We start from the raw sequence: 15,775 nt of genomic DNA, 5'->3' as shown, positions 1-15,775 counted from the left end.
CCATGGCCTGGGCGGGGCTTCAGAGTGGGGCGGGGCCAGCAGCGCGAGAGTTTCTGTGTAACCTTCGAGAAAAATTCTCCTGTTGCTTAACTTGTCTGTCGGCTCACTGCTCATCCCTGTACTCTTGAAAGCAGGGAAAACATGTGTTTGCGTACCCGCGCTGCGTGTAACTCGCGATTTCAATGAGGTAGGCAGTCACCTTTGCCGAATGCCACTTATGTCACCTGCAAACACCGAGTCATCTTGTTGCAGAAATAAATTCTAGCCTTTTACCCAGGCAGGGGAAGAACAAGCGGTACTTTAAGAATGGTGAGGTCAGGAAAGCTTTGTTACTCATGCATGAGGCCTCAGACCTGGGTAGTCCCATAAGGTCTGAGCACTGGTCTAGAGACAAAGAGTTTCTTTTATACACAACCACTTTACATTGATAAAGTTGGTTAGTTAGCATACAAATTCTTGACACAGGAAAAGGGGAAGGATACAGATCTTCCAGGATGACCTGGGAGATCAATCAGCCTAGCAGGCTGCCAGACTTTGTTTAGATATGCTTATTAAAGAAGCAAACTTATTATTTATTTTACATTTCCAGGTCTATGACTCTTTAACAGGGAAAGATTTCTTATTTCTTTTTCTTAGCAGTTCCCTTTTAATCTGACTTTTTTTTTTAAAGATTCATTTATTTATGCATACAAGAACTGGGGTACAGGCCAGAGGTGTGGGGGGGTGAGAGGATTCACCAGAGACAGAGCGGGGAACAGAACAGGCAGACTGACTGAAATACACTGCTGAGGGTGTTAGGGGGAAATGATGTCCTGAGTTAATCCAACAAGGGGAGCAGCTGCACCATGTGGGTTGCTCCCTGGCTGGCTGGGGATCGAACTTGTGCTGCAGAGGCTGCGGACAGCTTCATAGGTTGCGTCTTAACCCCTTGCGCCACTAGAGAGGCCCCTCAGCTGACTCTTCAATGAAGTGCTAGGGAAGACTCTTGAAGGAATCTAAAATTCTCAGAGGTTCAAAAAATTTTATTTTTAAATAAATGGAGACATGACAACATAATAGTTTAGGAACAGAGAGAAAAAGACTAATAATTTGGCCCCGGGCTACCATTTATAACTGCATTATCTTTCCTTCGTATTTCCAAACGGAAGCGTCACCACAGTCTGAGCACAATTCCGTGTCCTCTTTCCTTGGCTTCACAGGCCAGGGCTTGTTCACTCGTCATAGACTGTGTGAACAGCGTTGTGGAGGACATAACGTCCATCGATTAGCTAAACAATTCCATACTACTGCGCTTTTAGGGTGTCAGCGATTACCAATAACAGGGCAGCAAACACCGCCAGGGTCACTTTCCCCTAGAAGTTCGCCTTTGAAATTTAAAACTCCCGCCGAGGGACGACGGCTCCGCCCACTGAGCCGTCACGTGTTTAGCCTCTGCGCCGCGAGGCATTCTGGGGGAACCACTCACCCCGGAAGCGGAAGTCGGAGGTCAACCTCGTCATTTCCTTCAGTGAAAGGAACGCAACGGATCTCTTTTTGCTCCTCTCAGTTGCTCGGCCGGTTTCTTAGAATGAAGGAGGTGAAAAGCGAGCGGGAGCGGGGAAGCCGGCGGAGGCACCGGGACGGGGACGTCGTGGCGGCGGCGGCGACGGTGGTGGTGAAGCAGGAGCGCCTCAGCCCCGAGTCCGCGCCTCCCGCCCAGCGGCGCCCGGACTCCTCCGGCGGCAGCCCGTCCCCGCCGGCCGGCGAGCCGGGCCGCGCTGGTCGCCGCGGGAGCCGCGTCCGAGGAGGCAGCCGGTACGTGGGACGCGGCCCCGTGTGGACTTCACGTTGGGCTCCCCGAGAGAGGAGGGCAGGGTTAGCGGCTGAGGCGCCTTGAATGCCGAGCGCCGCGGCTTGGGCTTACTCCTGCCGCGCTGGAGGGGGCTCGGTCGTGCCTGGTGGTGAGGACGGTTGACTTCACTGCGTTTTTCACACACCTCCCAGCGTGTCGCTCGTCTTTAGGCGCCAGACGCCTCGTGGGCAGGACCCCGCTCTCGCTGGCGTGCACTCCCTGGTCGTTTCAGTTGCAAGGAAGGCGTTTCCTCGTCTGCCTGCATATCGAGTGAGGAGGTTGTCTTTCCAGTGATCTGCTCCCCAAAGTGTCGTGGGTCTAGGCGACCTTACGTGATAGATATTCTGGGGTGAAAAGTTCTCTTGCGACGCGTCCATATTTATTCACACGTTCCACACAGTCTTACTAAATAGCTAGTGTGGGTTAAAGACTCTTTGGTACTGGGGCCTCGAGAGTGAATAAGAGAGAGGCCTTTATCTGTCGAAATAGACGTGCTCTCGTCCTGAGACAGAATAACAAATAAAGAAAATAGTTTCGGGGCCTCCCCTGGTGGCGCGGCGGTTGAGCGTTGGATTGCGAGGCTGCCCGCAGCCTCTACAGCGCCAGTTCGATCCCCGGCCACCGGTGAGAAAAAAAAAAAAGAAAAGAAATAGTTTCGGCTAGTAACGAGTGCTAGTGCAAGTAAAAATGTGACAGTGAGAGGTTGGAGGAAAGTGGCAAGTTTGTGAAAAGTGCCATTTGAGCTGAGATCTGAATAACAGCAATAATCCAGCCTTGCGAAGATCCAGGCAGAGGAAACATCCCATTCAAAGAACCTTAAGTGGAATTAATTGTAATTGTTCTAGAACTTGGTGGGGGGGGGGAGATCCAGTGTTGTGATTAAGGAGAGTGGCAGGGATGAGGTGGAAAAGGGGGGAGAGCTAGAGGACTTGCGGATGGATTGAATGTGATTACTGAGATAGCAAAAACTGGGAGAGGAAAGGATTTTGAGGGGCTGGGAATCAAGGGTTGTGTTGTCTGAGTGAGGAGGATCACAGAGGCAGTTATGTATGTGGGTCTAGAACTCAAGGTGGATGTTAGGACCAAGAAAGTGAAGCCCCTCACTCCTCTCTTATGATCATCAGAGACCTTCACAGATGTGTTTGTGTTAGTAGGTAAACCTGGTACTTGAAGCTGATTTGTATGGGGGAAGGGAAATTGAGATAAAATCCTGTGTGTACCGTGCTCTGAAAAGGTCCCCAGCAAAAAAAAAAAGTAAGACCTCAGGGAGAAGAAGCAAGTCTCCCCGGAGCAAGAGAAGCCGAAGTCCTCACCACTCAACAGTTAAAGTGAAGCAGGTAAGATGTTTTGCTACTGGATCCCTATTTAGAGCCTCTTCCTGCCATATCTGAGGCGTGTTGTGTATGTGTTCACCTGTACCCATGGTGGGCTTTTTAAAAACTGGGCTTTATTTTTTTCCCTTCTTGTTTAAGCTTAATTATATTTTGAGGCAATTGCTAATTTATATGCAGTTGTAAACAAATGATTCAGGGGTTTACTCTTGACCCTGTTTTTCCTAGTGGTAACATCGTAGAGAATTGCGGTACAATATCACATCAGTATAGTTGAGATAGAAAACATTCTATCACAAGGATCCCTCCTGTCATCCTTTCATAGTCACATGCACCTTCCTCCTCTGCTTAACCCTCAACTCCCCCAAACTTCTAATCCCTTCATTCCTATAATGTCACTTCAAGAATGTTACATGTGGGCCTCCCCGGTGGCGCAGCGGTTTGAGCGCTGGGTTGCGAAGCTGCCCGCGGCCTCTGCGGCGCCGGTTCGATCCCCAGCTGCTTCCCGGCCACCGGAGGAGGGTCCCGCAAGGCGCGCAGACCTCTCCTGCCGCCCGCTGCTCCCCTCAGCAGTGTACTTCGGTCCTTCTGCCTGCTCTGCTCCCCGCTCTGGCTCTGGTGAATTCTCTCACCCTTCCGCGCTTCTGACTGTACCCAGTGCATGTATAAACAAACAAACAAATAAAGAAAGAAAGAAAAAAAAAAAAAAAACATGCCTCTATTAAAAAAAAAAAAAAAATGTTACATGTGTGAAATCAAACAGTATGTAACCTTTTAGGTTTTAATTTTTTTCACTCAGCAGAATTCTTTGGAGATTAATGCAGGTTGTTGCAGCTACAGGTTTTCCAACTACCTGCAAGTAGAATATTCCTATTTGGTGTGATTCGGTTGGTGATTTTTCGGGTCTGGGAATGCTGTTGTCATTAATTTATATGGAAAGTTTTTTTGAATGTTTCCAGACACCAAAAATAATCTACCAAATCATACCGAATGGAAACATTCTACTTTCGGGTAACCTGTATCAGTTCACTCATTCCCTCATTTCTCTTACTGCCAAGTGGTATCCAAGGGTATGGATTTAACCATTTGCCCATTTAAGAACATCTGGGTTGTTTTGGGCTCTTATATATAAAGCTTCTATATAACCATTTGTGTACAGGTTTTTGTGTGAACGCAAGATTTAAGTTCTTTGAGATAAATACTCAGGAGTGTAACTGCTGGGTTCTGTATGGTAGTTGCATGTTTAATTTTTTAAAAGAAATTGCCAGGCTCTTTTCCAGAGTGCTTTTATTAGTTTGCTACAACTTTCATAACAAAATAGCACAGACTGGATGCCTTAAACAACAGAAGTTAATGTTCTGAAAAGTTCTGGAGGCTAGCAGTCAAAGATCAGGGTGTCAGCGGGTTTGGTTTCTGCTGAAGCCTTTCTGGCTGGCCAGTGGCTATCTTTTCAGGTGTGTCCACACATGGCCTTTCCTCCCTCTTACTCCTCTTGTGAAGATACCTGTCATATTGGATTAGGGCCTCAACTCTCATCTTAATCATTTTTTAAAAGAAGTGATCTCTGGAAAACCCAAACAAAAATATTACATTCCGACATGTGGGAGTTGGGACTTCAAAAATTTTCGAGGTGAGGGCACACGACTTGGTCTATAACAGTGGGTGTATCATTGTATATTCCCACCTGGAAGTGAGACTATAATTTCTTTGTATCTTCACCAGCATTTGCTGTTGGCATTGCTTTTTATCTTAGCCATTCTGATAAGCCATTCTGTGATTTTAAGCATTTCTCTGGTTGCTAATGAACATCTATTTGTTTATTTTTTTGCCACCTGTGCACATGTTCAGGATCGCTTTACCCCTTTCCAGCCTTGCTCTTACATTCAGGACTCCCTCTTGAAGTTTGATGCTATGTTTATTAATAAGAACAAACTTGTCTTTGGTGTTTATTAGTTTTCTTCACCTGAAAATTGGTAATTTTTTTTGCCATTTTTCTGTTGAATTGTTTTTATTATTGACTTATTAATTTATTTTATGCTGTGAACATTTTCTACTGGGTTTCAATTTTGAGTCTTTTAATAAGTCATTTTAATTTTTTCATATTTTTAAAAAAGTCTAATGTTACATGTTATACAGGTTTCTTCTGATAAGTCTTGCCTATTTTTGTTATTTCTACTTTTTACATATGCTTCCCTTTAAGTTTGCCTGTAGGTACTCATGTTTCTAGGGCTCTGAACATGGGCTTTGATGTTTGTAGAGCTGTAGTTGGGCAGCAGTGTGGGCTAGGTAGTTTATGTGGCCTTCCAGGGAACATAACCACCACTGATTACCTTATTTCTCTGTGACATTGGGTGCCAAAGTTCAAATCACAAATGACTTTTTTTTTTTTAAAGATTTATTTATGCATACTAGAACTGGGGTACAGGCCAGATGTGCGGGGGAGGGGGGTGAAAGGATTCACCAGAGACAGAGCAGGGAACAGAACATGCAGACTGACTGAAATACACTGCTGAGGTGAGCAGTGGGTGAGACAGGAGAGGTCTGCTGCGCCATTTGGGTCACCTCCCTGGCCAGGGATCGAAGTCTGTGCTGCAGTGGCTGCGGACAGCTTCATAGGTTGCGTCTTAACCCCTTGCACCACCAGGGAGGCCCCACAAATGACTTTTTGAATGCATCTTCTTCCTAAATCGAGAACTGCCTTTAAGTTACTGGATCTGTTTGGATTTCAGGAGCGGGAGGATCATCCCAGAAGAGGACGGGAGGATCGGCAGCACCGTGAGTCATCTGGACAGGAACACCGGCGAGCTAGGAACAGTGACCGAGATAGACACCGGGGCCATTCCCACCAGAGGAGAACCTCTAATGAGAGGCCTGAGAGTGGGCAGGCTCAAGGCCGGGATCGAGACAGTCAGAACCTGCAGACTCAGGAAGCAGAGCGGGAGTTTTATAATGCCCGGCGAAGAGAGCATCGCCAGAAGAATGAAGTTAGTGCCGGTGCTAATGAGTCTCAGGAGTTGGCTCCTCGACCTGGCAGCAACAATAAAGACAAAGAGGTGCCTGTTAAAGAAAAACCAAGCTTCGAACTTTCTGGAGCACTTCTTGAGGACACCAACACCTTCCGGGGTGTAGTCATTAAATATAGTGAGCCCCCAGAAGCACGGATCCCAAAAAAACGGTGGCGTCTCTACCCCTTTAAAAATGATGAAGTGCTTCCAGTCATGTACATTCATAGACAGAGCGCTTACCTCCTGGGTCGACATCGCCGAATTGCGGACATTCCCATTGATCATCCCTCTTGTTCAAAGCAGCACGCCGTCTTTCAGTATCGGTAAGTCTACATTGGCAGAAGGAAACTGAAGTGTCAACACAAGCTGACTGTCTAGGGATCACTGAGATTTGTGTCATGTATGTGCACAAGAATCCCTTGTATCTAATATTCATCCTAACTACACTTTGAACACTTGCTGACATTTACATAAAAGCATTGAACTTGGTGTAAGAAATTTAGGTTTTGCATCTTGCCACTACTACTTTCCAGGCCGTTCTCTGGGCCTGTTACCACCCTGCCTCACAGGGCTAGCAATTACGAGAACCAAATGGTACTGTAAAGGAGAATGCCTGGCATGTCTGTCAGCTGAATCTGTCTTCACATTTTGATCTGTTGTTTAATGCTCACAGCACTCCTGTGAGGAGGATAGGACAGTTACTAATATCCTCACTTGACAGATGAGAAGACTGAAGCTCAGCAAAGGCAAGTGACTTGCCTAATAAATTATCACCATGGTCCAACTCTGGCTCAGATCAAGCTCCCCTGACTACTTCCTTCCCTGTGGGACAGGAACTAAAATGTGTTGCGATATAAGTGAAAAAAGCATTATGTCATAAACAATGCAGAAATCTGTTTTATTAACCATGACAGAAAGTCTTGGATTTATTTGTTTATTTATTTATTTATACATACAAGAACCAGGGTACAGGCCAGATGTGCGGGAGGGTGAGAGGATTCACCAGAGACAGAGCTGGGAACAGAACAGGCAGACAGACCAAAGACACTGCTGAGGGGAGCAGCGAGTGAGACAGGAGAGACCTGCTGTGCCATGTGGGTATCTCCCCGGCCAGCTGGCTGGGATCGAACTGGCGCTGCAGAGGCTACGGACAGCTTCACAGTGCTGCGCTCAACCGCCTGCGCCACCAGGGAGGCCCAAGCCTTGGATTTAAATAGCTTTTGATCTACCTTGAATTTCCTTTTCCCATCCCAGTAGCAACCAGTTTTCCCTTTTTTACTAAATGTGTGTTTAAACTAGTCCAAGTTTCTAGATTTGTTCTAGATCTAGGGCCATGTTCCTCTTGATTTTCTGCAGTTTGTACTTGAACTGTGTTTGCACCAGCTTATATATGTCATTTAGGCTGCAAAGAGCTGGATGATCTAAGGTAGGATTTTGCTCACAGGTTTCTCTTTATCTCTGCCAGGCTTGTGGAATACACCCGTGCAGATGGGACAGTTGGCCGCAGGGTAAAGCCGTACATCATCGATCTTGGCTCAGGCAATGGGACATTCTTGAACAACAAGCGCATTGAGCCTCAGAGATACTATGAACTGAAAGAAAAGGATGTACTTAAGTTTGGGTTCAGCAGCAGAGAATATGTTCTGCTTCATGAATCCTCTGACACCTCTGAAGTGGACAGGAAAGAAGATGAGGATGACGAGGAGGAGGAGGAAGTATCTGACAGCTAGCAAACTAAGAAACCACCCAAACTCTTGAGACCTTTTCTTCAGAGGCTTTGGGATTAACTCAGGGAGCACTGCGGTGCTCTCTGTAATGCCTCTTATTGCCTTAAGTCTTTGTTGCTGACCAGCTTATGTTACAGTGTAAGAACACTGACTTCTCTTTGGTTGGACTTTTTCCTGTGGCACATCAGCCACCTGCCTGTGGGCATTTGTTTTCAGAACAGTTTCACCAACACATCGTTTTTAGTAGAAGCGTTGTGGCTTTAGTTGGTGCTTTAAAAACTGCTGCCTAGGAAACTCTAACCCCTTGGTTAGGGGAGAATCGTGGCTTGTTCTCTTTGTACAGTTATTTATATAGTTGGTAAGCTTTGTGGACCGGGTTTTTGTTTTGAGGGCAATCCCCAAAACAGATTCTTACTATGCTTTGGTTAACACCAAAACAGCCTCCACTGTATACCAAAACTTTGACCTGGTTGAGCTCTTGAGTCATAGAAGTTGATTTTGCACTTCATCTTTGGGGGTTGGGAATTTACCACATGACCTCACTATTGACTGTTGGACTTACACAGATGCTTTGTGGAGCCTGCTTAAGCACTTGACCGTACATGGCTGCTGCCAGTGGGTGCTGGGTGAGTGTCACAAAAGGCTGAAAGGGGTCATGGATCTGTTTCCTGGGAGAGAATTCTGATTTCTCCATGGAACATGTACATAACAATTTGGATCATTTTATCTGTTCTTCAACTTTGCATTTTTATTCAAACATTATTCTTTTTTCCTTTGAGAAACATGGTCATTTTTGTGTCAGGGTCCTTGCTTTATTCTAACAATATGTGTATCTGTCTAAAGGAGGTTGTGTAGTTTACATGTTTCATCTTTTTAAACAAAGTTCAGATAGGTGGTATTTCCATTCCCAAGGCTGGAAAGCATGGGGATTGCCCAGTTTTCTAATTTTCCACAGAGGAATATATGTAAGTAGAAAAGGCATAACTACTTACATATATATATATTGTGTGTGTGTACATATATATATATAAACTTGTGTGTGAAAGCTGCATTCTGATTTTCATATGAGAATGTTTTGTGATGTAAATGTAATACTGCATTAAGGCAAAGGCCTCCCTGCATTTGACGAGCAGGTGTTCATTTATATGTAATTTTGGGATAAAAAATAATAAAATTTGTAAATATAGCCCCATTTCAAAGGGTAATACTTTCCTAGCAGACAGGACCTTGTGTCAGTAGGTCTATTTGTTGCTAATGGAATCTTTGTATCAGTATTCTTGAGGTAAAAACAGGTAGTTGTGGAGGGTGTGATGGGGCGAGAGGAGGAGACAGTAAACAGGAATAAGATCTGGCATCCAGATCTCCAAATCTTGGCAAGAGAATGTTGGTCCTGTTGAAGCAGCAGCTCCAGTTTTCTGAATTGGTGGTGCAGGGGTTTTCCTCCCCAGCATAGTTACCCACAGTGGGGTGCACACTATTCATCCTGCCTGCCTGTCTATGCCTTTCTACCTGAGGTGTTGATGGGCTGGCCTGGGAGCTGGGAGAGATGGTGCAGCTCAGTCAGTGCCACTTGGACTGAAACTTAATGGTCCTGTTAGATTGTCTTTTCCATTCAGGTCTCACATGCCTGCATTTATTTACTCAGGGCTGAATGTTGACTTGTGTGGGTAGGGACAGCTGCCTAAGGTTTACTCAAAAGAAATGAAAAGATCTCTTGGAAGTGAAAACACTTGATAAGGTCAATTCATTGAAAAGTAAGATGAGGAGAAGCTACAACGATTGGTACCCTGCTCCCAAAATAGTCTACCTTAGTCCTTAGGACTGCTGTTTTCCTAATTTTGTCACGTGTTTCGTATGTGCATGTCTAAAGGTTCTGTTTTGATGAGTTTTTCTCTTGAGCCAAACTGTTGGTTTTCTATTTCTGGGGTTGGGCACTAATCTGGCATCTCTCTCCAGGGCCTCCTTGTTCAGTTTGTGCCACCACTACTGCTCCCTGGTAGACTTGGGCTTTGCTTCAAACACCATCCTTATGGCCACAATGGTAGATGACCACTTTGCCTTCATTTCTCAATAAGAGATCCTAATTGTGTATTATGTTCGCTTTAGTAGAGGAATAGCTTTCTGGGTTATGACATTCTTCATGCCAGGCATAAGGGAAGGTGTTCACCCTACCATTTTGGTTTTTGTTTTCCCCCCAAAAGAAAGAGGGTCAAAGACAAGACAATACCCACCTCCATGCCAGATATCACCAGCTGGTTACTAACTTGAAGTTAACATAAGGTAAATGCTTTTTTCTTGAAGTAATTCATTAAATAACTCATGTTCATCTTAGCTCTGCAATTTTTTTCATTACCCATCTTCTCCCCGGCTGGCTTGTCTGGAAATGAAGCTGTTTATGAAACAGCCCTTTGCTTCTGACTTCCTCCCAAGTCCTCTGGTGGTCTACAGTTCTGCTGAGGTCTGGGACAGAATCATCAGATTTTCCCTAACTTGCCTCCTCTAGTCATCCTTAGTTCCCTCACTCTCACAGCAACAAAGGATAGTCCATTGAGTGCGGCTGATGATGTAACTTGGAAATACACTGTATCTTGGTGATAAGCAAAAGCAGAGCAATACAGATAACTGAAAAAAATTTTTAATTTTGTATTATTTTATTGAGACTACCAGTCTACAATATCACTTGGTTTTAAAGACTTAAAATTTAAATCTATATTTCAGGTTTATTATTTGGTATGGTGCACGGATGGTTATTTACTTTTTTTTTTTAACATCCTTCCCTTTGAGGAATTGATGTCGTGATGTGAGGAACGAAGTGATGTCCTGTTAGTCAGAACCTCAGTGTGACACACGAACAATATGCCAGCATTGTGAGAATTTACTGAGTCCACCATGTCCCTGGGCATGTGAGTTTATATAAGTGAAAAGTCTACTTAATTGAAATTAAAGTTGGAGAATTTAAAGCTTCATTTGGTCTCTTGGGTAAAGTTTTTAGCATACTTGTTAAATGGGAGGATCAAAGAAAATTCAGAAGAAATATGAGGAAAGGGAACAAATGCCAAAATCAGCAGTCTCTGGAGGAGCAGTTCAGTGGGGTGAGCTTGCACGCATCGCTTCCAGACCAGGTCAATGTGGCCAAGCAGCAGGTGGCTATGTGCTCGAGGGCAAGGGGCTGGAGTTTTATCTGTGGAAAAGCAAGGCCCAGAAAGGCAAATAAATCGTCCCTCCTTTCATGTAATAGAGGTCTTTATTCTTTGGGAAAAACATTTTTTTAAGACAGTTAATTTGTTGATATTTATTCTAAAGTAAAAGTAATTCCAGTCAGTGGTTGCATAAGTTTGCTATGTTAGCAACTAATTTACAAGTGTGAGTTAGAAATAAAGGAGCAGTAATTTGGAGGTAGGCTGTACTGTGGGCAAAAGATGGCGTTTGAGGTATGCCTTAGGGAATAGGTCGATTTTGAACCAGAATAGAGGACGTTGTGCTGACGCAGCATCCAAGGGACAACATGACTAGAGTGGAGTATGTGGATAGAACCCTGTGAAATTAAGGTATTTACCTGAAGTCCCACAGCAAGTCAGTGGTAGAGCTAGGAAGAGAAATCATCTCAGTCCGGTGTAGGGTCTTTCTTCTGGATTGTTCTTCTCACCTGCCCTACCCCAACCAATGCCCCCCCTTTCCCCACCCAAGCAGGGTTTAATGGAGAGATTTGAGGAAGTAAAAAGCTCATTAGGCTGCTTGATTCATAAGGGTTCAATGAAATCACTGTGGATGGCATTTTCGGGGATAGAGAATGGCTCAGGCAAATCCTCACCTCCCCAAGTCATAGCCAGAGCTACTTGGAAATCATGTTAAGTCATGAAAACAGACAAATACTCAATAACTGGGTGCCTACAAAATGCCATTAACTGAGACCTCAGTAAAAAAAAAACTGGCCAATACTTCGCAATATTGACTACAAGGCACAGTTATAAGCATTTCACATGCACACTAATGCATACCTGAATTTATTCCATCCTCGTAACTATGAGGTGGGCATCTACTAGTCCATTTTGCGGGTTCAAAAACACAGATTAAGGTCACAGTGGTAGGCAGGACCAGATTCAAACCAATTCTGGTCACTGTTTCAGATGGCACACTGCGCTATACTCCACTTGCAATGGTGAGCTACATCATGTACAATGTACCCCTTGCAGAACAACATATACTGCAGCCTCAAACTGCTAGATAGGAGAAGCATTGGCAATAGGATTTAACAAAGATTTGGGAGTCAGGTAAGAATAGCCAGTTAACCAAAAGAGGCCAGTGTGGATGAGGAAAGAAAGGACTATTTCTAGGCTGAAAGACTAGCATTCAAAAATGCCCAAAGTAATAAGCTACTGAGGCTTTGGAAGCATTTGAAGTTCCGAAAGTGTACATCGGATGTTTGGTTTCTGATAATGATGGACTAAGTTAATTTTCTGCACTTCCCTGCCAAAATAAAGGTAAGACTTTTGCGTAAAATATAAGCCCCCCCAGCAAAAGTTCTCATAGACCCAGAATTGACACCAAGAAAAGTTATTAGGCCCAAAGTGAAGGTGAATGAGAATCCAGAGAGAAATACAGCAAAGATACCTACAAACCACATTTGATCTATATAGGCAAACCATATTTCATTCTAGCAAAGCAGACCTCACCTTAGGTTGAATGAGGCAGAAATCAAAATCCAAAGCCTACGTCCTACTCTAATAAAAAAATTTCCCCACAAAAACAAAATCGCTGGCATGCCAAAAGGACTACACCCTTAGGATAAAAGAGTGGATCTGAAATTGAATCCTCCTGGGGATTCATAGTCTGGAAATGTGTGAATCAGGAAATCTTAAGCCTTGAACTTTGTTTAAATGACCCTGCACTATCAGTGCCTCCAGGTGTCTGATAGAAATAAATGAAAACTCTTTGGAAGAAAGGATTTCTTTCTCTCCCATCTAGTTATTTCCACACACCCCCACACCCACCCCCCTGCCTCGAGATATTTTTTATAAAGCACACAAGAAAAGGCACTGTAGGTGAGAAATAACAGATATAACAAAACAGAAACTGATTCTTAAAAGACGTGAATTACGAGAGACTTGAAGATGATTATGATTACTGTTTTCAAAGAAATAAATGACAAACTTGCCATAACCACAGGAATGAGAGATGGCAACAAATGAAATGACAATTCTTTCAGAAGCCAAGTAGAACTTTCAGAAATGAAAAATTCAATAACTGTAAACCCATTAGTGGATGTCCTTTAACAGAAACTTCAGGGAAAATTAGCAAAATGGAAAACAGGTCAAAAGAAATTCTTGGACCTCCCTGGTGGCCTAGGGGTTGTCTCAGTGCTATCACCTGAGTTCGATCCCTGGCCAGGGAGCTAACCCACATGACACAATAGACCTGTCTCACCTGCTGCTCCCCTTAGCAGTGTATTTCAGTGAATCCACCTGTTCTATTCCCCACTCTGCCTCTGGTGGATCCTCTCACCTCCTACACCTCTGGCCTACATGGCAGTTCTTCTATGCAAAAATAAATTAAAAAAAAAATTCTTATACATAAAGTTAACAACTTAGATGAAGTGGACCAATTCTTCAAAAACCATGAAATAGATCATCTGAATAGCCCTACAACTATTAAAGGGATTGAGTTTGTAATTTAAAAATTGTTGAAATATCCAGGCCCAGATGGCAATGATTTCATTGAAAAATTCTAGCAAATATTTCAAGAATTGGCTCCATTTTATATCATCTCTTCCAAAAATTAAAAAAGTAGAACATCACCCAACTCATTTTATGAGGCCAATATTACTTTGATACCAAAACCAGATGGGACAGTATGAAGGAACAAAAAAGAAGAAAAGAAACTGCAGATCAATATTCTGTGAACTTAGCTGCAAAATCTTCAATAAAATATTAGCAAGTTGAATCCAGCAATATATAAAAAGAATTATATAACATGACCAAGTGGAGTTTATTTAAGACATGCAAGGCTAGTTCAGCATTTGAAAATGAGTCCAGGTAATACACTATATCAGGATGCTAGGGAAGAAAAACTTTCTATGATCATGTCAACTGATGTAGGAAAAACATTTGACACAATTAAACTCCCATTTATGATAAAAACTCCCTAAATCAGAAAGAGGGGAACATCCTCAACTTGATGTCTTCAAAGAACATCTACAAAAAACCTAGCTAATTCTACTTAGTGATGAAAAACAATCCTTTCCTCCTAAGATAGGGGACAAGTCAGGATTCCCCTCTGAACTTTTACTCAAGATAGTACTGGAAGTCCTAGCCCAAATAGTAAAGAAAGTTAAAGAAAATTATAGGCATAAAGATAGGAAAGGGGAAAGTATCCTCCCTTACTTGCAGATGAAATGATTGAAATGGTAAAAATCCTAAGGAATCTACAAAAGCCTACTAGAAATAAGGGAATTTTGCAAGATCCCAGGTTAAAAGATCAATACACAAAAGAAATTAATCAAAATGCAGCACAGAGGGAAAAAGATGGGGGAAAGAGGGTTAGAAGAACAAATAATTCTCATGTTTAATCTGAGTTCCAGAATTAGAAAAGGAGGCAGAGGCACATTTAAAGAAAAATAACTGAGACTTTCCCGGAACTGGTTAAAGATTCCAATCTGCAGATGAGAGAAACCCAAAGACTTCTGAGCAAAGGAGAGAGGAGAAAAGGGAAGGAGGGAGGAAGGAAAATGACAAAAACGAAAATCCCATCAAGATTCATGAGTGTGAAATTGTAGAATTCTGAAAAATGGGGTGAGCTGACGCTGGAGAAGGGGAGGGGATGGGTTAAGTGAAAACAAAGTTAGAGATACTGGACTGAACGATACTACTTATAAATGGCTATGAGTTGGCAAGACCCCTTGCATGTTAAGTGATGGACTCCTCTCAGCAGTTGTATGAGAGAGGTAACACCTCCACTTGACAGATGGGGAAGTTGAGAGGAGTGAAATTCAGTTAATTGCAGTTTGTTAGCCGCGGGGGTAGGATTTTAAGCAAGGTAGCTCGGCTCCAGCTTGTGTCCACAATATTTACTGTCTCGCTAAAGGGCACTGGGAAGCCCTTGAAAGGTTTTGCCTAGGGAGAGACACCACATTTGTCTTCCAAAAACAACTCACCCTGGCTCCAAGGACGGAGAGTGTATGAATTGGAACTGAGGGTGAAAATGGAAGGCTGCTGGAAAATGTAGCCCCAAACAGGGAGGCCTAGAAAAACCAAGGACATGGCAGACAAAAGCAAATGGACCGGCGGGCTCCGAGTCCTTGAGTCCAAGCCCTGATTCATGAAGGGATACCTCGTTTCTGACCCGGGCAATGCGGTGGACTGTTGAGTCACTCAACCAGGTGACCCCGTCACACAGACACTCAGAGCCTCCGCTGGGACACGGTGACTGCGGCGTCTGCAAAGTCCAGCCACCCACCTGCGGGAGGGAGGTGGCGAGGACCACCCGCCCCGCCCTGACCGCCCCCGCCCCTCCTAGCCCCGCCCCGCCCCGCCCCGCCCCGCCCCTCCCCCGCGGTCCTGCCGCAAGGCGCGCGAACCCCGCGCCCAGAGCGCCGCGCGAGGCGCGTCTCCGTCAGCCGGCGCGCAGGCGCAGTGCGGCGGGCGCCCCCTGGCGGGCGGCGGCGCGCAGGGCCCGCCCCCAGCCTGGCGCCGCCGCCCGCCTCAGCCCAACATGGCGATGCACAACAAGGCAGCACCGCCGCAGATCCCCGACACCCGGCGGGAGCTGGCGGAGCTCGTGAAGCGGAAGCAGGAGCTGGCGGTGAGGGGCTGGCCCGGGTGGGGCCCCGCGCCGGCCCCCGCCTCCGGGCCCTGGCTCGGCCGCGCCAGGCCGTTACTCCGCGGG

At 44.8% G+C, this 15,775-nt stretch overlaps 2 protein-coding genes across 6 annotated transcripts in view; both read left to right on the top strand.

The window, feature by feature from the left end:
* The first annotated feature begins 1,466 nt into the window (after positions 1–1,466).
* SNIP1 (Smad nuclear interacting protein 1) overlaps positions 1,467–15,775 on the top strand; it is a 15,403-nt gene continuing 1,094 nt past the window's right edge. Inside the window, exons 1-5 of one of the 4 annotated variants that reach the window (XM_054690853.1) lie at positions 1,467–1,794; positions 3,066–3,168; positions 5,892–6,490; positions 7,633–8,520; positions 10,679–10,797. In XM_054690853.1, the coding sequence (XP_054546828.1) occupies positions 1,568–1,794; positions 3,066–3,168; positions 5,892–6,490; positions 7,633–7,897 (1,194 nt within the window). In that variant the 5' untranslated portion in view covers positions 1,467–1,567 and the 3' untranslated portion in view covers positions 7,898–8,520; positions 10,679–10,797. Of the gene's footprint in view, positions 1,795–3,065; positions 3,169–5,891; positions 6,491–7,632; positions 10,798–15,775 lie in introns of all 4 variants that reach the window. The other 3 variants (XM_037501404.2, XM_054690852.1, XM_054690851.1) reach the window with 3 other exon arrangements.
* MEAF6 (MYST/Esa1 associated factor 6) overlaps positions 15,570–15,775 on the top strand; it is a 26,317-nt gene continuing 26,111 nt past the window's right edge. For both annotated transcript variants that reach the window (XM_037501405.2, XM_037501406.2), the window contains exon 1: positions 15,570–15,691. In XM_037501405.2, the coding sequence (XP_037357302.1) occupies positions 15,602–15,691 (90 nt within the window). In that variant the 5' untranslated portion in view covers positions 15,570–15,601. The remainder of the gene's footprint in view (positions 15,692–15,775) is intronic.

The sequence above is a fragment of the Talpa occidentalis genome, unplaced genomic scaffold (assembly GCF_014898055.3).
Source record: "Talpa occidentalis isolate TD23 unplaced genomic scaffold, MPIMG_talOcc4v2.1 talOcc4.9, whole genome shotgun sequence".
Taxonomy (NCBI): Eukaryota; Metazoa; Chordata; class Mammalia; order Eulipotyphla; family Talpidae; genus Talpa; species Talpa occidentalis.
Note: the sequence above shows the minus strand (reverse complement) of the source record. Positions and strands in the feature narration are given on the sequence as shown.